The sequence below is a fragment of the Leuciscus leuciscus genome, assembly GCF_965113295.1.
Source record: "Leuciscus leuciscus genome assembly, chromosome: 8".
Classification (NCBI taxonomy): domain Eukaryota; kingdom Metazoa; phylum Chordata; class Actinopteri; order Cypriniformes; family Leuciscidae; genus Leuciscus; species Leuciscus leuciscus.
Genome location: NC_138732.1, coordinates 36786021 through 36811377, shown reverse-complemented (window position 1 = coordinate 36811377; position 25357 = coordinate 36786021). Strand labels below are relative to the sequence as shown.

Here is a 25357-nt window from a genome sequence, read left to right as displayed (position 1 = left end):
CGCTATGCTTCACTCGCATGTTGGAACTCGCCCGCCACCTCCTCCTTGGAGTCAGGATCTTCTGAGGTCGCTTCATTACACTTATTTTCCGGCCTTCTCAATCATGAATCAATGAGGCCTCATGACAGCCTGTGGCCAGGAAGAGTGAGACTCCATCCCCAGGCAGACCAGCTGGTCGAGGACCACTTCGGGGCTGCACAATTACATCTGTTTGCCTCTCCGGACTTGTCCCTTTTTGCCAGTTGCTCTTCTCCCTGATTGAGCGGAAAACCCTCGGCATGGAGACACTGGCACACAGCTGGCCCCGGGCGGGGCCTACGCAAAGTTGCGTTTCCCCAGTGAGTCTTCTTGCACAGCACTGTGCTAAGTCAGGGAGGAGAAGGAGCAGGTCTTCCTAGTTGCCCATTAATGGCCCAACCGGACCTAGGTCCCCCGAACTTATGCTCCTCTCGACAGCCCCTTCCTGACCCATTCTTCTGAGACATCTCAGGGACAGGGCACCGTTGGCACCCGCGTCCAGACCTCTGGAAACTCCATGTCTGGCCCCAAAGCGGACACCTTCACTTCTGCCAGAGCACCCTCTAAAGATGAGGCATGCTTGCGCCCTGAAGTGGAGCCTGTTCGTTGAGTGGTGTTCTCCTCACCGAGAGGACCCCCGAAGGTGTTCGATTACTTCCGTGCTCTCTTTCCTGCAAGATCGAGTCAGAGTGAGGGCTGTCTTCCTCTGCCCTCAGAATTTATGTTCCCTTTATATTAACGCATATTCATGATGCAGTGGCAAATCTGAGGGGAAGCACGATTTGATCGCCAGGTTCCTGAGGGGAGCAAGGAGGAATGAATCCGCCTTGCGCCCTCTCTATACCTTCTTGGGAGTTATATCTGGTGCTACTGCACTGCAGAGACCTCCCCTTGAGCCACTGCAGGCAGCTGAGTTAACCCTCTGGGGTCTGAGCTGTTTTCTGGCCCTGGAGGTGTTCTGACATGCTCTGACATTTGTGCTTATTTCTGTTACTTGAGACATTGTCATGGCTAAAGTCTTATTACACTGTATTTAGCACAAACTCTGCTACAATAATATATCAGCAGCATGTATGTAAAAGTTTGTAGTTTTGAGATAATTACATTTATGCGTGGTTTGTGAAAATACAAAAAAAAAAAATTCACTGAAATAAGGCCATGAAACCCATACTGATTATTTCTTCACAAGACTTTTGAAAATTGTATCACGTAGCCTAGAATATTTGCTCCAAAACTATGTGAAAATCACCCTGACTGCTCATTCAGATAAGACAATATATTGATTTAAAATGTCTAAGACGTGTTTTGTGTGAGAAAGCTTTATGCGGGAGGTGTGATCATCTCATTAATATGTATTGGTTTTCACACCTGAGAAAGACAAAGACCCTCCCCTAACGGCCCTATTAGGAGCGATTAGGCCCTGTCATTCTGAGCAACCTTGCACAAAGAATGAGGAGATTTAAAAAAGAATGGCTTTTAGATTGTTTGGGATTTATTTACAACACAACATAATCCAAAGATACACAACAAATGACAAAAAAGCACATTATTGAAAACAATGATCCAAAGACAGAAACCTTTGTGCGATTCCTAAAAACAATGTACATACCTTTCATTTCCAAGGTGTTTGATTTTCACTTTACCATGTTCATGTACAGAGACTCATGTGAATGTTGAAGTCAGCAGGACTCAGTGGCATCTGGTCCCTGTAAAAAAATTTAAATAAAATAAAATACCTGTGAACATACTGATATCAAGAGAAACTATAGGGCTGCACGATTTTGGGAATAGATTTTATATTTTTCTGGTTAAAATTGCTTTTTAAAATTCACAGAATACACACACAAATGTTTCCAATAATGTATAATGAACACCAGGTTTGTTGTGCCTTGTAGGCATAGGCTACGCGCAGTGCTGCATAAAATAATAATAACAATAACCTATAGCAGCCTATAAATCTTCCAGAAGATTTCAGTAACAACTACATTAGAGAAAAATATATTGATTACTATATGTTACTTCAAATGTTTCCATTCGTTATGATGATATGAAATGAGATTAGAGTAACATTTCTTTCTTTGGTGTGTTTTGCTTTTCAAACCCACAGCGCGCTCCAAAATATGATACATTCAAACCCACAGCGTGCTCCAAAATATGATACATTCAAACGCAGAGCGCATTATGGTTACCATATTATACATATCTACGTTTGAGCAGATGTCCACAAACACAGTATAGTAAACACGGGTCTAAATATTATAATATTCACCTTATATCTAGCAGCAGTTCAACTGCAATGTGAAGTTTATGCAACAATAACATAAACTAATAATTAAGAATTTCTTACCTTACATCTTTCTTGTCTTCAAATCGCGTTCTTCTAATTCTTCTGAGGTAAATCCAAGTGAAACGGCAGAGCACAGCACAAACACAGTCTTCCAAACTCGATGAAAAGCAGAGGAGTAAGTTACCGAAGTCTCTGATTCTTTGTTTTGAGGTAATGAGGGCGTTTACAGGTCTGCGTTCGTCGCGTGGATCATTTGCATGTAAATCGCTTGTGCGCGCGTGGGCGTGGTCACATTAGAGTTAATTAAGTTTGAGAAACTGTACATGCCGCTGCTTTCATACGGATTACTTAAACAGAGAATATTTGTTTTTTAAATAATTTACATACTTTAAAAATAGAGACTCCAAGCATTGTATAGACATGCGTTTCAAGACTATGTGACAAACATTCGCTGAGTTACAGGTCATTTTCTGTCGCGTTTCAGAATGAGTTTCACATTGAGAGAGACAGCAGAACGCGCATCATGTTTATTTTCTTTGTTTTACGAAAAACACAACATTTTGTTTTTATTATGAGTGTACACAAATAAAAGAAGACATTTAACTGTTTTTATTGATGTACAACACAAGCATGTAAGATCAAAATCAACAGAGTATTTTGAGTCTCTTTTGCACTGATCTGAAAAAAAACGAGCCTATCTCCAACCTCAGGGGGTTAAAGAAACAGTTCTCCTTCTTGCTTGCCTCTATCAAGAAGGTAGGGAACCTGAACGTATTTTCGGTCGACGAATCGTGCCTGGAATTCGGGCCGGCCAACTCTCACGGTTTCCTGAGACCCCGGCCTGGATATGTGCTCAAGGTTCCTACCTCTCCCTTAAAACGGGACCAGGTGGTGAGCCTGCAAGCGCTGCCCTGGAGGAGGCAGACCCAGCCCTGTATTTTCTCTGTCCCTTCCGCTCCTTGCAGTTGTAACTGGACAGAATGCAAAGCCTCAGGACCTCAGACCAGCTCTTGTCTGTTACAGAGACCAGCAGAAGGGAAGGCTGTTTCCATGCAGGGGTTGGCCCACTGGATAGTGGTTGCCATCATCTTGGTGTGAATATTCCAAGGTGCACCGTGCCCCCTGGGTGGTGAGCCTCTCCAAAGAGAGAGTGTAGCTCTTTCCTGGGCGTTGACACAGGGTGCCTTGCTGACAGATGTTTTTAGAGCTGCGGGCTGGTCGACACCAACACATTCGTTAGAAAAATAACCTATGTGTCGAGCCGGTTGCTTCCCGTGGGCTCCCTTCACATGAAGCCAGTTTCACTGTAAGCCCGGTTCGAAGTGTCGGCTTGCTGCGCCATTCCCCTCCTATGGACTGGATACGTGTGCCATTCTTGCTCCAGTAGAGTTCCTCTTTAGCCGAACCCTGTTGAGTTCCTCCACACCCTTCGGCAACGGACGTGGCGGAGCGTCCGATGTCAGGCCTAACACTTGTATGCACTGGTTGAAGCTGTGCTAGGCTGGGTCCATATGTTGTGATCCCTACGGCGATCCCATATGTGTATCCCTGCGGCGAGCATGTCTTTCCCTTGGCAAAGCCTGCTCTGCTGTCCCTGTCCGGTTGAGTCTCCCCCCTGTTATAGGCTAGAGCCACCTCAGTGACATTCCATATGTTGTACTGCCTGGTAATCGCCCAGGCCATATGTGTAACCCCCACATGTTACCTCCCTATGGGCAGGATGTGGCTTCCGCAGCATATTCCTTCCAACAAAAGGGGAACGCTTTCCCAGTGGTCTTGTGGAACAGCAGTGACTTCCCTGCCTAAGAATCAGAATCAGAATCAGAATGAGCTTTATTGCCAAGTGTGCTTGCAGCCACAAGGAATTTTTCTTGGTACTGAAGCTTCCAGTGCACATATACAAATACAAATACAACAAGAAACAGTAATACAAATTCTAAGAATAAAATATATTAAAAATAAATAAAAATAGTATAAAAGTAAAAAAGTAGGGTCACAGTTGGGTTTAGTCCGAATAAACATTTACAGATTATGAACATATTTACAGTATTTTGAGTAGTATGAATAATATAAATTTAAATATCACCTGAGTTAGAGAATATTGCACTAGACAGTGGGAGTATTGCACTTACAGGCATATGCCTTGGGGGGCATGTTAAGTGTTCAGAAGGGAAATGGCCTGTGAAAAGAAACTGTTCCTGTGCCTGGATGTTCTTGTGGCCAGTGATCTGTGTCGCCGTCCTGACGGTAACAGTTCAAACAGGGGGTGTCCAGGGTGAGTGGAGTCTGTGATGATTTTACCTGCTCTCTTCCTCACTCTGGAAGAGTACAGGTCCTGGAGGGTTGGCAGGGGGGCACCAATAATCCTCTCTGCAGTCCGGACTGTCCGTTGTAGTCTCCTGATGTCCGATTTGGTAGCTGAACCAAACCAGACAGTGATGGAAGTGCTTAAAACAGACTCAATGACGGCTGAGTAGAACTGGATCAGCAGCTCCTGTGGCAGATTGAACTTCTTCAGCTGGCGAAGGAAGTACAGTCTCTGCTGGGCCTTTTTCACAATGGAGTCAATGTGATTTGCCCACTTCAGGTCCTGAGAGATGGTAGAGCCCAGGAACCTGAATGACTCCACTGCTTCCACAGTGCTGTTCATGATGGTGAGAGGGGGAGTGCTGGGGATTTTCTCCTGAAGTCCACAATCATCTCCACTGTTCTGAGCGTGTTCAGCTCAAGGTTGTTATAGCTGCACCAGACAGCCAGCTGTTCAAGTGGAGCCCTGTCCTATCTCTGCCTCAATAATGTGGGGGGATCAGAAGGCTTTTGTCTAGGCACTGGACTGTGGCAGCTCTAGTGGCGTTTTAATAGAGGATCCCAATTAGTTGACACGTCGACTACGTAGAACATGACCAAACTGATAAGAAACCTCTCGGTTACATATGTAACCCTCGTTCCCTCCTTCGTAGTCCCGTCACCACTATTGCTGGACCACCGCTGACTCTGGGCTCCACTTGGCTCCTCAGCGAAAAACAACTGGTGCGTGCATCCACTTCTGTATTTATTCCCGCACTGCGGGGCGGAGCGTGTGATGCAATTCTCGCACACCAATGTGCATTGGCTCGTTTTAACAATACTCGAAGATGACAGGCTCCCTAAGCGTGATGCCAATAAATCGACACGTCGACTATGTCTCCGTTCCCTCCTTCAGGGAACAAGGGTTACATATGTAACCGAGACATTCTTTGACCAAGGTACCGCAGATGCTTTCTACTAACTGCACAAACTCAAGGTTTGATGGGAAAAATCAAAAAAAAAAATGTTTTGTTGTGAAATACAATACAATGTTTGAGTCGTCGCTGGAAATCGTTGGAGAAATATGTAAGAGATCGTTGGATAAAGATGTTGGATTCACTTGAGATCGCTAGAGTAATTGCAAGAGAAAAAGTAGCAGAATTTCTCAGGTATGTCTTTGGGGTAAGTGAGTCTGTATCCAAGACGAAGCCAGATGCCAACTGAATGGTGATGTATGCACTTGTAGTCCTCTGATTGTGGCAGTGATGTGTGTAGGTGATTAGTATTTGGGTGAGAGGGATGGCCTGGTTTGACCATAACATTACCGCTCCAAAGGACAGAGGACCCCAACGCTGTGGCCAGCGTGGAGCTCGACAATGTGGATGACTTATTAATGGAAGCTGGCAGTGAGGGCCAGATCTAGAATGTTGTCCTGAGCAAGCCATGATCTATCATCAGGTCCATAGACTTCCGACTAGGTACTCAAGATGACCCACCACCAGAATCCAGGATCTCCCTGAAGACAACTCCTAGGTGTGACCACGGGCAGCATGAGAAGTTTACAAGATGGTAATTGGTGAGGAGTTTTGGCAATGGTGCATTCCTGACATCCCTGAATGAACCTCCTGATGTTTTTTGCTATGTGGGGCCAACAGTATCAGTATTGGAGGAGCAAGAGGAATTGATTTTTCTCTGGGTTGCCATTGCCCACAGAGGAATGTGTGGATTAAATGATCGGAATCATTTGGGAGGTGGGTACAAAGATACGGTTGCAGGGAAGCCCAGCAGAGCAAGCTCAGTGGTAAAAGCTTCATTTTTTTGAATGGGACTAACCACCAGGTCAGGAGGGAGAATGTTCTCTGGTTCATATGGGCTTTCCTCTAGGGCAGGGTTTCTCAAACTCGGTCCTGGAGGGCCACTGTCCTGCACAGTTTAGCTCCAACCCTGATCAAACACACCTAGCTGTGAGTTAGCTAATCATTGTCTTCAGGATCACTAGAAACTCACAGCTAGGTGTGTTTGATCAGGGTTGGAGCTAAACTGTGCAGGACAGTGGCCCTCCAGGACAGAGTTTGAGAAACCCTGCTCTAGGGCGCAGAGACGGGAAAGGGCATCCACCTTGACATTCTTCATTCCTGGATGATAGGACATGGTGAACTTGAATCGCATGAAGAAGAGGGCCCATCTTGCTTGTCATGAGTTGAGATGTTTGCTGTCATAAAGGTATTCCAGGTTGCGTAAACATTAGGAATGGATGATGTGCTCCCTCCAATCAATGGCGCCATTCTTCGAGAAACAGTTTGACTGCCAGGAGTTCTCTATTGCCAATATCATGGTTTTGCTCCGCCAAGGTGAGTTTGTTAGAAAAGAAGGCACATGGATCATGTCAGCACGGTTTCCCCTCCTGCTGTGAAAGAACTGCACCCACGGCAGTCCTTGAGGCCTGTCACAATGAGACACAATGAATGGCTTATCAGGATCTGGATGCACAAGGAAAGGGGGGACGTGAAAGCTTCCTTGAGTTGCTTAAATGCGTGGGTGGTTTCTGTGGACCAGGACAGAGACTTGGGCATGGACTTGAGGAGTGACATCAATGGAGCGGTAAGTGTGCTGTAGTTATGGATTTAACAGCAATAGAAATAAAACCCAGGAAGCATTGGAGTTATTTAATGGTTGTCGGAGTGGGCCATGGCTTGACTGCCTCTACCTTCCCCTCGTCCATCTTGATAACTTCTGGGGTGAGCTGGTAACCAAGGAACTGGATGGAGGTCTGATGGAATGAGCACTTCTCCAGCTTGAGGTACAGATGGTATTCTCTCAGCTTGGCCATCTCAAGCATGACATGGTGAGGATGGTCGGTCGGGTTCCAGGAATAGACAATGAAGGCGATCTTACACTCATCACCCTCCCATATAAACTTTTCCTCTGGGCACTGGCTCTCTGGATAGGAGGTCTATTGTGCAGTTCCATGGTCGGTGGCAATTGGGAGGCTCGTTTGGGGCAGAAGGCAGAAGGCCTGGAAGTGTCACAGTTTAATAAGACAATGCATCTTTAACCAACAGAACAATATCCAGAGGAAAGGCTTTTAACAAAGAAAAATATTATCTTTGAGTACAAGTGATGTACTTTCCAGAAAAATCATCATGGTGAAATTCCCTATAATATTGTAACAATGTTCAAAGAATATGGAACGAAGAAGACAGGGTCGGCTTGCTGAGACTTGTGTTTTTATTTCGGTTTCTCAAACTTCAAAACAATAGTCGCGCTCACAGCACTATCACAAACTCAATCACAGTCCACACAGTCTACATGCAGCTCTCCCGAGCATTCAGTGTCCACACAAGTCCTCAGCTTCTCTTTCTCCCGGCTTCCCGTTTCCAGGTGGCTTTTATCTGCTCTCTTCGCGCCAATTACTGCAACGAGACCCAGGTATATGTCATTTTGCACTTGACCCACTTACGTACCGCTCATCTCCTGCCTCTCTCTCCCATTGCAGACCTCGCTGAAGCACACCCCCCTCGCCACAAATAATATCTGATTATGAAAGGATGACAATTTACACTTTAATTTTGATGGCTCAAAATCATGAAATTGATGAAATTGATGCCCTCTATGGAATGGCGTTGCCATTGTAGTGTCTTTCTTGTCTATCAAACGAAAGCTCACATAGACAGGAAGAGTTGCTCTCAAACGTGCAGTTTACTTTTTTCTTGCATTCACTTGTACTACATGACAATCACATCCACTTTCTTTCGTACTAATACGTGCTTACATCATTGTCCGATGTTGAAGCGCTGTGATTGGTCTGCTAGAACCCCTCCCATTGGGTTTCACATGCTCCCTCTGCATTAATAATTACGCGTCAACGCGGACAACAACGCAGAACTATAAATTAAAACCAATGCAAAGCCTACAGCCTAGAGTCTCCGGCGTAGGTCCGACGCAGAAGTATATCAGCCTTTAGGCTCACCATCTGTTTTATTGAGCTATCAAAATCTACTAGTTGTCCGACGCATTGGACAGCAAGGAGTGGATGCATTTAAAATGTGGTTCAGAGTGTTTCATTTTAGAATGAATCTGAACCTTTGAGCGAATGATTCAATAACCCATTATCAATGTTTTGAACATAATGACTTGCCTACTTGTGTTCATAATCTAAATGTCATTTAATTTAGTAATTTACTCATATTTCTATATTCAAAATGTAAAGATTAATCTCAATACATTATGCAATTGTAATTGCTATGTAAATGCATTTATGACCTCTAAGCAGTATTAAACTGTGTAAATACATACATCTAAATACCACTTTAGATGCAGCTTCTGTGGTACCTCTGCAGTGCAACTAATTATTTTGTTGATATTGATTTCATTTGATTTGGTAACAGCTACTGTATTATTATTAAATTTAAGAATTGGATGTACCCTGCCCTGGGTTCATTATTATATTATTATAATTGTTTACTTTTTTCAATGTGTGGTATTGCAAATAAAATATAATAATAATTGAGAATCTCTGAAAGTGACAATCTAATTTCAGTCACTAGTAAATTTATGTTTTTGGGCAATTGCTGCCTTTTATTTAATAATACATTGACCACATCATGAGACATTTAATTCAATAATAGAACATTGCTCAATAAATGCTTTCTGGTATTTTGATAGGCATTTGAATTGGTCCACTAAGAGAAGCAAGAAACTTGACTGCACTTATTACACTTTTGGTACTGTCATGTTCTGTTTTGTTGCAAATACTTTTAGTTTGAAAGATATTTAATTGCTTCTCTTTTCTTTTCCTGAGTTGTATTCCTGTGTTTGAATAAGTTTCCATGGCTCCTTATTATGTTCAACTGTTTCTTGTTTAGTTCCTTGTTAATATTTTGCCCTGCGTTTGAGTTGCTCTTTGGCTGTGATTGTCTATGTATAGTGAAATGCTAGCTGTTGCATTTGATTATTCCCGTTGTTGTCGTCTTCTTCATCTTCACAAAGCCTCTTCTTTTTTTTGGTTTAAACTAATTAAAAGCACTGCTGCATTCTGATCATCTGCTTCCTTGCTAGGACATTACAGCTTCACTACAACATAAATGCTTCTGTCCAGTGGGTCGTGCAGTTTTGCCATGCAGATTTTGATAGCTGGACAGCTAAATAAAACAGGCAATGAGCCTAAGAAGTAGGCTAAGGGGTAATGTGTGTGCAGATGTTAAGGACATTAATATTTCTCTGGCACGCATAGGTTGCCAAACCTATGCCTTTATAGAAGAAAACTCTGTCTAGGCTTTGCCTCAGAATGTTTTGTGTCAAGGCATTCCTTAATCCTGTTTGTTTGGTGAGAGAAAAAATGATATATAGTTGTAATAAATCAGTTAAACTATAGCAGCGGATGACTGTTATTATGTTGCATGGAACTGAGAAAGAACAGCACAATGACACAAACTTAGCTGAGGGAAATATAGGCCACTGCAGTTTGTCATGTGGTTTTCCTCTGGGTTCTCCGGTTTCTCACACATGCAATCTAAGTGAATTTGAGTGACAAATTTGCCCATAGGTGTGAGTGAGAGTGTGAATTTGTGTATGCCTGTGTGTGTTAGCCTTGTGATGGACTGGTTATCAGAATATCTCAACTGTGCCATAACATCAACATAACAAGCTTTTAACAAGACAAAATATCAAATTATCTTTCAACATCAGATTCAAGAGTTGGAGACTGACTGCACAGCTAAATGGACTGATTAATAAATGTTTGGATAGTTGGGTTGGGCCAGAGGTTGATACTTGTAACCAGGGCTGGAAATTGGGGGGGATGCCGGGGGACGGAGTGTGGGGAGTGAATTTCGAGGGGGGACGAAAAAAAAGGTTATATATATATATTAGGGGTGTAACGGTTCACAAAATTCACGGTTCGGTTCGATACGATACACTTGTGTCACGGTTCGGTACGGTTCGGTTCGGTACGTTTTCCATAGGCTACAGCAAAAATAAATAAATGCCAGAGAAATTTCCTTGAATTAATTTTTTTTTTTTTGTATTATTTTATTTAATGAAACTAACATCATAAAGTATGATTTTTTTAATTTTTTTATTTTATTTTATTTTTTTTACTGAGCAATAATGGAGCTATACTTGACTGTTCTTATGAGCATATAAAACAAAACAGCTCCTTGGACAAAATGAAATGTAATATTGTAGTAGTAGGCTAGATATAAACAAAGGTTTATTTTAGTTCAGATTAACATTTGAGGGCAGCAATTGTATTCATAATGTCAAAATAAAACAGACGTAATGTTACTTGAAAGCATTATAGCCCACTATTCCTGACAAACTTCCATACCTTGCAGTTAGTGTTACTACAGCAAATCCATTCCACGGTGAATGTTGCTGATCTGTGGACACCGGCCAGTTCATTCATGGCACGATGTTTCTTCCTGGTTTCCACGTCAGCGCTGTTTGATCCGTTAATAACAGAGAAATGTGCATGTTTCTCACTAGATCTCGCAGCGATGTTATTACTTAAGTGGCGAATTCAAAAAGCATTTGAAATTCAAATGCTTTCTTTACTGGTCTGGATCTCTTAGCGCTGTGTGGTGTTGCTTGATCAGGCTCGCGCATAGGGCTCGCGAGTCCCGCTTCACAGGTCAAAACTGATAAACGGTCCACACAAACACAATAAGAGTAGCTCAGTTTCGTTCCTTACATTGCATTTGCCAGTTGATGTTGTGGTCGCGCCAGCCTCTATGAGCGCGCTTGCCACCCGCGACGCGCCTTCATTTGAAATAACGAAATTTTGGTCGGCACAAAAAATGGTCCAACGAACCGTTCGGTACGTAATGCATACCGAAAACCGAACCGAAAGCCTCGTACCGAACGGTTCGATACGAATACGCGTATCGTTACACCCCTAATATATATATATATATATATTTTTTTTTTTTTTTGGACATTGTAACGATTACTATATTTTATCTACAATATAATAGCTACATAAACGTAGCACAATATATGATAATAAAAACTTAGAGGGATATTGATATTTATCAATGGCATTCTGTAAAAATGTCGTGCCTGCAGACTGCAGCCAATGGAAATGCTTCTCTATCAGTGCGCGTCTTTCTTACTACTCACAGAACTTCAAAACAGACCGCTTGAGGTAAATAAATAATCTTACCTTAAAATTCGTTCTCATAAATACTCAAATCGTGTTCTTCTAATTCTTCTGAGGTAAATCCAAGGTAAACAGCACAGCACATTGAGCACAAACACAGTCTTCCAAACTCGAGGAAAAACAGGAATATGGTACTTGTTTTTGAGGTAATGAGTCCGTTAACAGCACGTGGATCATTTGCATGTCAATTGCTCGTGCGCGCGTGGACGTGGTCACATTAGAGTTAATTACTGTAGCTCAGACTGGAGAAACTGTACATGTCGTTGCTTTCATACGGATTACTTAAACAGAGAATATTTGTAATTTATATATTATGATGTGTTTACATCATTTAAAAATGGAGACTTCAAGCTTTGTAAAGACACATGTTTCATGCCACAGTGACAAGCATTCACGGAGTTACAGATCATTTTCTGTCGCATTTCAGAATGAACTTCACTTTGAGAGAGAAGGGACAACGCATCATGTTTATTTATATTTTATTTTACGAAAAACACAACGTTTTGTTTTTATTATTTGCAATAGCCAACCCCAGGGGGTTAAATTAAACATAAAATAAATAATTTATATAATTTAGTTATTATAGATTATAAAGGTTTCTAAACATCTGAAAGGTCATCTAAAGCCAGATGACCTCTATTTTTTTTTATTTTTTTTTAATAGAGTCCGCCCAGTGAATTTTGCCCATTTCCACCACTGCTTGTAACCCCTGGCTTCCATATCATGCTGGACTACATCACGGACAATATATGAAGCTCATAAATAATTTTTGTATAAGTATCAGCCAGAAGGAAGTCTGCTTTCAAACGCTTTTACTTAAGGTCTGCAAACTTCAACGGATCAAAAGAAGGTAGACAAAGAAACTCCAACACCAGAGGAGAGTCCAATACAGGGGACACACACCCTTCAAAAAACTGCAAATCAGATGGTGGGAGCCCAGCAAGAAGCAACAATAGGAGAATAGTGAACAGATATGTCTACATAGACCTTTAACTCTTTTCCCGCCATTGACGAGTTTATGGCTTTCTGTGTGTAACGCAGTATGTTGTTGTGGGAAGGAGGAGGCGGGAGCCGGCGAACGTTTAACACACTTTAATAATAAAATAAACAAATGCAAAACAGAAGTAAAGGCAGCAGCGCCTCACAGACGACTGCTGCCACATATAATAAAACAGAAACACAACACAAAGTCCAGGCCTGTCCTCTCTCGTCCTTCACTATTGTCGCTCCTCCTTTTATGCTTCCACTCCTCTGTGAGAGATACGAGACCAGTGCGTTGCACAGGTGTCGCTCATCATCAATCACGCCACCGGCCTCGCATCGTTCTCTCATGGCCCTCGGCCTCGTCCTGCTCGCCACACCGTGTAATCACTGTTATAGGTAGGGGGCACTATTATGCATCTCCTGAACGAGTACAGTATCTCACGATCAAAACACAAGCAAAGAAGAAGCAGAAACAAGTGATCTCATATGTAAGCAGATGCATATGTAAAATAATGCGATCATCATCATCAATCTTTTTTTTTTTTTAAGCAGAAGGCCTGTTCTGTTCTTTCCTTTTTATATATTGCATGTTCAGATATTCATGCAACAAAATATTCTGGGGGCCATGACATTTTTGTGAAAATGACCAAAAATGCTGGCATTGGCTGGCAACTTAAAAAAAATTAAATAAAAACGCTGGCAGTGCAAGAGTTGCCTTGCCACTGTTCAAAAGACCTTGTAGGAAATTCAAAACTGCTGAAACTGTGCAATACACAGTTCATGATTCCAGTACCAGGAACAAAAACACTTCCAGTGGCATAAAACTTGTGTAGAAGCAGTCCTTGCATTGAGCAAATTGTGAATGATAAGGGTTCACAGTCTGCTGTGAGGGAGTTAGTCCCAGAGGTCAACTTCATAATGGGCCTTTCTGAATGCAGAACATGTCACCAAGCTGGGATAACAGGTGGTTCATACTTCTAAAACAACTTGGTAACTTTTTAGAATAATGGTCCGTCATTAATAAGTAACTATGCAGGAAGTAATGTAGGACTAATGAGTAGCACTACATTAACACTTAAGCTACTACTATTAAAGGAGAACTCCGGTCAATTTTAACATTGAGCTAATTTTTTTTATTTTATTTTTTGGAGTGCTGTCAGTACAGAGAACAACGACAAAAATCGGTGTTGCCTACACCGTGTTATCCTCTTTTTAAAATTTGCACCCTGTTGACTTCAATGGGGCAAGTTTTAAACCTGCTTTTAGCCTCTTAACATCCTTGATGTGTCATTACAAGTGCCCAGCCATTGTGAGTGATTCCTTCAGAGTGAACGCGGTGAATCTGACTGCAGTAGATGTGAAAGATATGAATAAAAATGATGTTAATTCAGCCAGCGCACATACCTGTATTTTCTTCCTGTTTTCGGTCGAAGTCCACAGTAGTCGATTGTCGAGTTCACGCGCGTGATAACCTATGGGCGTGAACTCGACAATCGACTAATGTTCTTTATAATTTGTCAGTTAATAGTTATTAATGAGACTTATCTCATTAAAGGTGCATTGTGTTATATTTAGCAGGATCTGTTGACAGACATGCAATATCATATACATAAATATGTTTTCCGTTATGTTTTTATTACCTTAGAATGAGCCATTTCTATCTACATACAGGGCGGGTCCCCTTACATTGAAATGAGCCGACATGTTTCTACAGTGGCCCTAGACAGACAAACGCGTTTCGTTGTTCTTCGTGCAAAGAAGCTAGCTAAAGTCAGAGAATAAAACACTGACACAATGATGAACAAGTAACAATAATATTCGCAATAACATATCGTTTTACTGAATAATTAAGTAAACATAATTTCTTAATTTATCTTTGTAAAGAATCCTCATTGCTTAACCCTCTGGGGTCTAAGGTGTTTTTGGGGTCCTTGAGATGTTCTGACATGCCCTGACATTTGTGCTTTTTTCAGTTGCTTATAAACATATTAATGGCAAAGGTGTAATTACACTCTATTTAGCACAAACAGGGCTACCATAATATGTGAGCAACATGTATGTACATGTTTGTATTTTTGAGAGAATAATGTTTATGCATGGTTATTGAAAAAACTAAAAACTAAAGTTTCTGAAATAAGGCCACAAAACACATACTAAATATGTGGCAATAAGACTTTTGACTAATAGATGTTGTCGCCTAGAGTTTTTTCTTCAAAACTATGTGAAAATCATCCTGCCTAATAATTCACATAAAACAATACATTGATTTAAATTTTGTAAGACACTTTTTGTTTGGAAAGGCAATATGCGAGTGGGCGTCAACAATCCAACACCATCATGCATATTTAGTGGTTCGCACCTGAGGAGACAATGGTTACTATTAAGTATTGCATACTTAATGAGCCATTCATTCAGGTGTGTCACTGAGCCACAAGAAAGAATGCAAGAGCAATATATATATATATATATATATATATATATATATATATATATATATATATATACAGGGGTTAAAGTGGGCCGGAACGGTCCGGAACTACGTTCCTGCTCCTCAGATAAATTAATAAATAAATAGATTCAAATCAAATCAAATCATTCTCATCAAATTCAATGATTCTCATCATTCATCAAATCAAAACTGAATATCACCGCCTGGCCGCGCCTTCACAAACACGCTTCCCGACGTTACGTTCTCAGTCACGGTTCTCCTGTCTGATTTGAGTGCATCTGCACCGGTTCACGCCTCCCCTCCCCGCTGAACGCCAGCGACTACTAATGCGTGATTACACTCACGGCGGTTGAGCGCGGTAAAGTAAGTTTTGGGTTCGATATTCGCCGGACATTTGTTTTCCCTTTTAATATATTTGATTTATTATTGTATTATATATTAGCCTATATTTATACCTGAGAATGCTTTGACGCGTTTCCACAGCGCATGATATTTAAGGGAACGTCTGCCAATTCCACCAACTGCGTTAAACGTAGACTATAATTTGTATTATTTAAAATTACTTTTAACATTTAAAAACAGACGTTTTCAAATTCCAAAGCTTGTAGAAGATTCCTATTGGCAATACTGACTTAGGCTACAGCTTTCCTGGTAGCCTTGAGTAAATTAACTTGTCTCAGAAAATGATTCATAAAACATATAAACATCAGTTGAGCCTGTTTACTTTCTTCACTGACACAGACGAAAATGAAAAGACTATCAGTCAAAGTTCAGCTTTAGGAGGGGAAGAATTAGGGAAGAAGGAGACTGAGAGAAAAAGAAAGATGAAGATGACTTCCATCATGTGCAACCAAACCTCTACAAATTATTCAGAATGCTTCAGCTCGTCTTGTCTTCAACGAGCCCAAGAGGGCCCACGTCACTCCTCTGTTCATCTCTCTGCACTGGCTACCTCTCGCTGCTCGCATCAAGTTCAAGGCACTGACGCTTGCTTACAGATCTACCACAGGCTCAGCTCCTTCCTACTTTCACTCAATCCTACGGGTCTACATCCCTACCAGAAGCTTACGATCGGTCAAAGAGCGACGTCTCGTGGTTCCATCACAGAAAGCCACAAAATCACTTTCCAGAACATTCTCATTCACAGTTCCATGCTGGTGGAACGCTCTCCCCACCCTCATCCGGAATGCAGAATCCCTGACAACATTCAAAAGACAGCTGAAAACCCATCTCTTCCGTGAGCACTTAACCTAAAAAAAAAAAAATTTACTTCCCCTTCCCTTTAAAACCTCACTTGTCGGGTTTATGCTACTCTGAATAATGCCTGAACTTTGTTTTTTGAGCACTACTTGCGTTGTTTTTGCCTCTTCATGATGACTCGCTTAATTTAGTCCTAATCTGTAAGTCGCTTTGGATAAAAGCGTCTGCTAAATGACTAAATGTAAATGTAAGATGAGGAGAGAGCAGATATTGACAAATAATCTAATGACAAAGTTTTAAAGCTATTTCTTATCAAAAATTTTTTTGGCCTTCAAAAGCCCTAAATTGCACATATGTTGGTCAGAGAAATCCAAATTTTCTTGGGGGAGCATGCCCCCGAACCCCCCTAACTACCGCACATTTCTGTCAGTTTTGGACTTCACATTTTTAGGTTTAAATTTACATTGTGAAAAACAAGGTTGTGTTCCATATTGTGGTGTTCAGCAATTTTTACATAGTATCGTCATCATATCAGTGTAGATGTAGATGGACCAAAATAAAAACATTAAAATAAGTATTAAATAAGTATTGTGATACTTGGTGCCACAGTGACAATCTTGTCCCAAAAAGTATTGCTATACCACGATACTCAATATGTTGTCCCACGGTGAGTCATTTTTCCCTATTGCACCAACACAAAATTTGAGGGTTCCCCCACCTGCCAAATCCCACTTTAACCACTGTATATATATATATATACTGTATATATATATATATATATATATTCTTCCAAATTGGTTCACAGTTGGAAGCATCTCAATTTTTATTTTATTTTTTCACAAATTGTGCTTGCAAATTGTATAATATCCAAGGAAAACATGTCTAGTAATTGTGCAGTTAATTCTCATACTGTATTTTCAGTTTTGGAATATGTATCCTCTCCCCAAATTTGTCACTAATAAAACACAATAATAATTATTTAAAGAAAAGGCTTATATTTACTAGGGGTGCAACGGATAAAAAAACTCACGGTTCGGATCGTTTCTCGGATCAGAGTCACGGATCGGATCATTTTTCGGATCAGCAAAAAAAAAAAAATAAATTATTAACACTTTTAAATTATTAAATTAAAATATATAAAATCAACTTAAAGTGCACAAGGCATAATATCTTCTTTTTAACATAATTAATGAAAAACAACTTAAAGTGCAACATAAAAAGGCATCTCCTTCCTTTAAACATGGACCAATGCTTTATGTGTTTCCACTGTCATATAGGGCTGTCAAAATTGCTCAAAAATGACGTTCGAATATTCCCTCTAAAAAACACATATTCGAATTATTCGAACATCTGGTTGCGCATTTTGTCAATGACGTGCATTAGGCCTATGTCAATAACAGGACAAATTAATACAAAGAGACATAACTACTTGTATATGTAGTTCATTTAAGTTTAAACATATTTGACAACGTATTACCTTGCTCGCTCGCACTCGCAGGCACTCTTTCTCTCTCTCTCTCGCCGTCACCCATGCTGCGTTCACACCAAACGCGAATAGAGCGTCTGGCGCGAGTGATTTCAATGTGAAGTCAATGTAAAGACGCGTTTACGCACGTCTGGAGGTTTTGCGGCGCGAATGAGGCGTCACGCTCTCTGCGGTTCATAACGCTCGCCATGACCACGCTGTGTGTGGACTGAACATGCGCACAACTTTTTTTTCATAAATCAATCCGCGGATCACGTGAGTGCCGAACCGAAGATATTGATCCGAACGGATCACGGATCAATGATGATCCGTTGCACCACTAATATTTACCTTTCAATAGTTTGTTTACATCTACCTTGTACATATATTTTTTTATTAAAAAGGTTACAATTACAACAACCATTCAAGTGTAATATTTCTTTGTAAAAACTAAAGTATACATTTTATCATACATATTTCAAAGTTAAGGATTCATTACTTTGAATATAGCCAAGGCTACATTGGAACAAACACTATAACATATTATTTGATGACTTTATTTTTGACAAAACATACTATATTTAACATATGAGCAAAAATTGGCAAACAAAAGCTTATTTGAGGTGGCAGATATTTTACAGTAAAAATGTATAATCTATCCAAAACTAGTCAACGAAATGTTGTCTTTCATATGTCTGTAACATAGGTCTATCGTTTTTATTATAAGAAACATAAATGTTAATTTGCAGTTTAATACGTTGCTTATACAAATACATTTTTTTTCAACATATTTCAGTCGATTTTTACTCATCTCAGTATAGCAATACAGTTTGCTAAAAGCGGATCATTCATTCACACACAGAAATGCGATTCAAATTTAAACCATCTTTTTGCGAGTTGTGGTAAACAGCGCGCATCTCTGCCGTTCATTCATTCACACACAGAAACGCGATTCACTTGAGAATGAAAAAAACTTACTACAGTATTCCTCAGCTCAGCTGCATCTGCTCCTCGAAATACCAGCACTTCTGAGGTACATTTTCCATTATTATTATTACGATAGTATTATTCCTCACAGCGCTGCGAGACGGTGTAAACAAGTACAATGATCTGAATAAACTTGATGTGTTTTCTCGAGCTGATATGGGGGCGTTCACAGTTTGCATGGATTGCCTCAGTCATTTGCGTTTGAATAGCGCGCGCTCTCCGTGGGCGGGGTCAAATGAAAAATAATGAGCTGAGATGAGAACGACTGACATCTCTCTCTTTAGAATGCATATTACATAAACTGAGAATATTCGTTTTTTTTATATAAATTACTTCATTTAAAAGAAGAGAATTCAAGCTTCATGCCTGTGTGTCTGTATGCCTGTTTGACTGAGTATTCGCTGAGTTATTGTTCATTTTCGGACGCGTTTCAGAATTGACTTCACTGACAGAGAGAAAGCAGAACTCACATCATGTTTATTTTTCTTTATTTGGCAAAAAGCACAACACTTTGTTTTTATTGTGAGTATACACAAAAATAATACACACTTAACAGGATCGATTGATGTATGAAACTTGTTTGTAATATCAAAGTCAACAGAGTATTTGGAGTCTCGTTTGAACTGATAAGAAAAAAAGCGACCAAATCACACCAGCGTGATAGCCGACCTCAGGGGGTTAACTGGCTACTCTCTGCTGTCTCAGACGACGACATCTTTTCCTGTCGGCCACCGTAACTTTTGATTGTTGCAATTCGCAACCTCACCACTAGATGCCGCTAAAAATGACACACTGCACCTTTAAGTAGTTATTGATTACCTAACAAGGAACTATCTCCTTAATTTGAAATTACTACTGATTAGTTAAGCTTGTTTCTATATGAGTTAATAGTAGCTGAAGTGTTAATGTAGTACTACTCTTTAGTCCTGCATTACTTCCTGCATAGTTTCCTATTAATGACGGATCATTATTCTAAAGTATTACCAACAACTTCTACAACTACAAGATGGCTACCCTTCTTCTCTTTCATTTCTGCCTTCACGCATCTCAGTCACTGAGGCTGCTCCTCACTTCCTCATTTCGGCCATCGAGGCAGTTCATCTCGGCCATGGGGGCCGCAATTCTCTCCCTCGTATCGCTCCCTCATTTAGGCCACAGAGGCTGCTCCTCTCTCTTTGTCTTGGCCACAGAGGCCACCCTTCTCTCCTTTGTCTCAGCCATCACAGTCAAAGAATCCATCTCATTTGTCAAGACCATAGTAGTCCTAGTTTCTCCTCCTCTGGTTGCATCTGCTCTACCATGGTCCCCTTACGGGCTCCCGCTGCTGCTGTGGTGCCCGACTCAACCTTGGCCTTTCAACACCATGGTCACACCCCAGTCCTCTGTCCCTCATGCTCTGTGGCCTTCCCCTGGAAGACTTTGGGTTGTGAGGTGCCGCCTTAAGGGTGAGGTTCTGATTGCACATTCTGATTGATCCTGGACTGAATTTATACTCTACTCACACACACTCTTTGTCTGGTCTCGTCATTGTTCACGCAAAGACTTTTCAGACTCCCTTATCAAACTCTTCCTTACCAATGTGCTTGCTCCATTCCGCCTGGTCGCATTGCATGCTCATCTCATCTGCCAAACAAAGAACTGTTATTGTCCAGTTAAGTGTTTTCATTGTTTCTTCCGTATCCATTCTACTTACCTGCCTAACTTGTCAATGCCACAAACCTTTTAATAAACCACAGTGTCTCTGCCTCTGAGTCCCGTGACAGAGTGTTCACTGCTTTGAGAAAGGCTGCACTTTATGACTCAGTTAAAAACTCCTACATCTGACCTGTTAACACTTAGATCATGTGTATATATATATATATATATATATATATATATATATACAGTATATAACTTATTGATACGAGAATAGACAACAGTGTTGGGGAAGTTACTTTTAAAAAGTAGTGTTTGCTCGTTACTCATTACTTCTTATAAAAAGTAATCCATTACTTAGTTACCCCCTATGGAAAGTAAATGTTTACGTTACTCGTTACTTTTACGTTACTTTTATGTTGCTTGACTTTGGGCAGAACCCAATATCTCTGTTCCTAAATGTGTAGGCCTACATAAAGCTCTACTATGGAGGACACAGGAACAACATGAAAACTTCAAAATGGGTCATATGTCTACCAAAATAAAACATGCCTCATCAAATCCGACAGAAAAAAGAATAACTTAAAAATGGCTTGATGTCGATGGCTTGTTTAAATAAAATAAAATGGCATGATACAGCTTAGAGGCAAAGACATTTTAGCCAAAATAAAATAATGCACAACTTAAAGCATGACTAGCCTTAAAAAGGCTATGTTAACTGAATATGCTGGCCCTTCTTCACAGTATGATGGCAGATAGAAAAGAGGATATTAGGCATAGGCTTGAGCTATGTCTATAGCATGGGTGGCAGGCAACCTATTCCACATCAGTACAAAATTTGACAAAATACCTTATCAGGAGCAGTCTTCCAAAACGTTTATCTGAAAGTCTGTTTCTTCTGGGGGTAAGCACTCCCAGGCTGAAGAGCCTTTCCACCGGTGTACTGGATGGTGTGGCAGTGTTGTATTTCATGAACACAGATTTCACTCGGGGGAAACGGTTGAGAACGTCTAACTCTGAGCCTGATCTCATGTACTAAGTACCTGCGCTAAAGGACATTGTATCTTCCTCCTCCTCATCAAAAGACAAAAAGTTGGTTTTTATTTTCAGCCGGCTCTGCATCATGGGGTAGAGAGCAACACTCCGCAATAAGCAGTGCATGCGCCGCTTCTCTCCGCTCCGCTCCGCCTATCCATCGAACTTTACATTGTGGCAACGTCAAGGCGGCCAATAAAGCTTCCCTGCTCCCCAACACCGGTGCGAATCGCATCTTGATAGCCTAGGACAAAATGATATAGAAGACATAAGCTTAGTTTTCTGACACATGACTCACTTTATCAAGGGAGGCATAATGCATTTATCAAAAAAAAATTATATTTATGAAGAAATGCCTGTTAATGGATAGGCATATGCCTAGGCTACTAACTTTCAGATAGGCTATTAAGAATTGGCTTACCTGTACAATTACACCCGGTAGGTCTGCTGTCATCCTCGACAGTCCATTTTGGAGTGCCAGCGTCCTGGACATCAGGATCTCCAGGGTTGGTAGAAGACTACCATAGTAACAGTTATCTTCACCTTGCAAGATATCCAGTGCTACTGTCAGCGGTTTCAAAACACTGCAGTATTCCTTTAGGAATAGATGTTTGCGCTCTGTCGGGGCTCTGATGTCCAGTCTAGTACAAAGCGGAGTCAAATCTTGGGCCGGGATGTCACTGATACGGGACAAAGCATCGTGGTAGGAATTCCACCTTGTTGATGTAGGCGCGATAATTTCTTTCCCACAGATTTCATCGACAATCTCAGAGGCCACGGTAGAACGGCTTGCCTTTGTCCAAAGAGCAGCACACTTCGCCGTTGCACTCCTGTACACAGATTTTGAGTCAGTTTTGTTGGATGACAGCCATTTGTCGATGTCATTGCAAGAGATCAAATTCAGCGTATGCGAAGCACACCTAAAATGCGGGGGAAGAGAAAACTGTCCTTCTGTGGTCCCAAGCAACTTCACATCTGTGAAAACTAAACCTCGCTCTTCATCCTCTTCCTCGTCAGGCTCAGGGGGTGCATACATCTTAAAAGCTTTAACAAAATTCGACCCATTGTCGGTAACAGTGGCGGTGATCCTATGTGAAAGGCCAAAAGGCCAGGAAGACTAAGACTGTCTAGAAAAAAATAAAAAACATTGATCAGTGCTTTTTACTTTTTAAGTACTTTAAAAATTAATAACCTTTGTACTTTTACTAAGGTGAAAGTAATGAAAAATGAAATAGGCCTGAAAATGAATAGGCCTAATTATACTTTTACTGGAGTAATATTTTATTGGGGTATTTGTACTTTTACTCAAGTACTTGATTTGTGTATTTCATCCACCACTCCACAGCTAAAAAAAAAAAACCCGGATCATTGTAATGACTACTGTGTATGACTGTTCATTAGTAGTTACTTCATAGTTATTTTTCTTGAACCTTAATTAGTAGATAATTAATAGCCTAGTAGTTCTTCGGGAGGTATGACAGAATTCATTAGTTATTGATTAACTAACTGATACTTAACACAATCATAAAATTCTATTACAGTCTGATTAGTTAACATATCTTCCTTAGTAGTGACTTAAGTGTCAATAAAGAATTACCTATTAGTTCTTCAGTAATTCCTTATTAGTTATGCAGTAAGTAAGAAACAGTATTCTAAAGTTTTACCAAAACATCTAACAAAAACATTTGTGTTTATATGTTAGGTGACAGCTCAAGATGTCAGAAAAGAAAACCCGTTGCTGATTAAATTTAGAGCAAAGTTCTACCCTGAGGACGTGGCTGAAGAGCTGATTCAGGAAGCTACACAGCGCTTGTTCTTCCTCCAGGTGAAAGAGGGAATCTTGAATGATGATATCTACTGTCCACCTGAGACGGCTGTTCTACTGGCCTCATATGCTGTGCAGATGAAATACAGTGACTTCAATAAAGAATATCACATCCCTGGATATTTGTGCAGAGACAAATTGCTGCCACAAAGGTGTTTCTCTATTCTTTTAAGAGCTTAACACCAACTATGGTCTATTCTTTTAACACTAAGATCACTTTATAGTACTTTATTATGTTTTGAAAGTTGCTGCTTTATATACTAATACCTTCTTCTAGAGTTCTAGAACAACATAAACTGACTAAAGAGCAGTGGGAAGATCGAATTCGGGTGTGGCATGAACAACACAAGCGCATGATCAGGTACAGTCCATATGACCCATTTATAAAATTAAAAACAACTTCACAACTATGTCCTGAACCTAAAACTAGTTGTTTGAGTATAGTCAATACAGGTTTATCTCTACAGAGAGGATGCAATGATAGAATACTTGAAGATTTCCCAGGATCTGGAGATGTATGGAGTGAACTATTTCAGCATCAAAAACAAAAAAGGATCGGAGTTGTGGTTGGGTGTAGATGCTTTGGGACTCAACATATATGAACGTTCAGACAAGTATACCATCTATATTTCATTTTTAACCCTTGTTACAAGTCTAAGTGTTTTGTTGTAAATTCTTTGCAATGGACTGTGCTGGACAATATCGCTGTTTTTTTAACAGGCTGACACCTAAGATTGGATTTCCTTGGAGTGAAATACGGAATATTTCTTTCAATGACAAGAAATTTGTCATTAAGCCCATAGACAAAAAGTCACCGGTAACTTAAAATAATAAACCTAATCCCAAATGTATTTATTTATTTATTTATTCTTTCATTCACTCATTTTTGGAGATGTGGAAGATTTCAGTTGTCTTACACCTGTTGTATTACAGTTGTATTACTCCTGTCTGAAATGTTATGACATGTCCTCTGCTCCAACCACAGGACTTTGTGTTCTATGCACCTCGTCTGCGCATTAACAAGCGAATCCTGGCTCTGTGCATGGGAAACCATGATCTTTACATGAGACGACGTAAACCAGACACTATTGAGGTGCAGCAGATGAAAGCACAGGCCAGAGAGGAGAAGAACAAGAGACAACAAGAAAGGTGAGAACATTAATAACAAACATATCTGACAGCACAGACAGAACATTTACAATGCTATTTTTTATGATACCAAAGGCACAGTCACTATCTAGTGCTAAAAGGAGATACTGTCTTTCATGCAAATGTACGAATTGTGTATTTTTTTTTATGAAAGTAAATCTATATCAGAGGAGCTCTGTTCTAAAACCTAGTGAGCTGCCTAGCTATAGTTGATACACAAAGTCTACTCACCCCTGTTAAAACTGTTTTTGTCATTTAAAACAAGTGAAACAAAGATAAATAATATCAGAAGTTTTGCATGTTTAACGTCAAAATCAATGTAATTCCACTGAAAACCTAAATGACATTTTTCATTTAGTAAAAAAAAAAAAAAAAAAAACCTTGGAGTAACTAACTGCAAACGTGTGCACACTTTTTTATTATAGCACTCTGTTTGGATAGTCTATCTGCCTGGTACATTTTGACTTTATTTTTACGAATATTTTCCCATTCGTCTTCGCAAAAAAAAATCAGTAGTTAAAACCAAACTCAGTGTGTGTGTGGCAAACCTGATGTGGTGTGGGAAAATGATGGCACACTCTGACACTTTTTTTTTTAACCAGATATCAGCAGAGGTGCATAGAAGTTGTTCTTAAGTATGCTCTTAAGATTCTCCTTTTAAGTTTGTCATTTTAGTACTAAAATCTTCATCAATTCTTCTTCTGAGTGTTCTCCTTTATATTATATTAGTACCCTTGAAAAGGCCCTGTACTAATTTCTATGAATAATTTTTGTTCAACAATTGCCAATGGGAGAGAACATAACCTGAGAGAACATCACCTCTGCCTGAAACTAGAGAAGTGTGAGTTCCACCGCAACACCATCCATTTTCTGGGGTA

General features: G+C 40.4%; 1 protein-coding gene across 6 annotated transcripts in view; it reads left to right on the top strand.

Annotated features, from left to right (window-relative positions):
• Positions 1-25357, top strand: part of msnb (moesin b) — a 69151-nt gene that overhangs the window by 15702 nt on the left and 28092 nt on the right. For all 6 annotated transcript variants that reach the window (XM_082178342.1, XM_082178344.1, XM_082178347.1 and 3 more), the window contains 5 exons: positions 23208-23482; positions 23608-23691; positions 23798-23944; positions 24051-24147; positions 24316-24479. In XM_082178342.1, coding sequence (XP_082034468.1) covers positions 23208-23482; positions 23608-23691; positions 23798-23944; positions 24051-24147; positions 24316-24479 — 767 coding nt within the window. The remainder of the gene's footprint in view (positions 1-23207; positions 23483-23607; positions 23692-23797; positions 23945-24050; positions 24148-24315; positions 24480-25357) is intronic.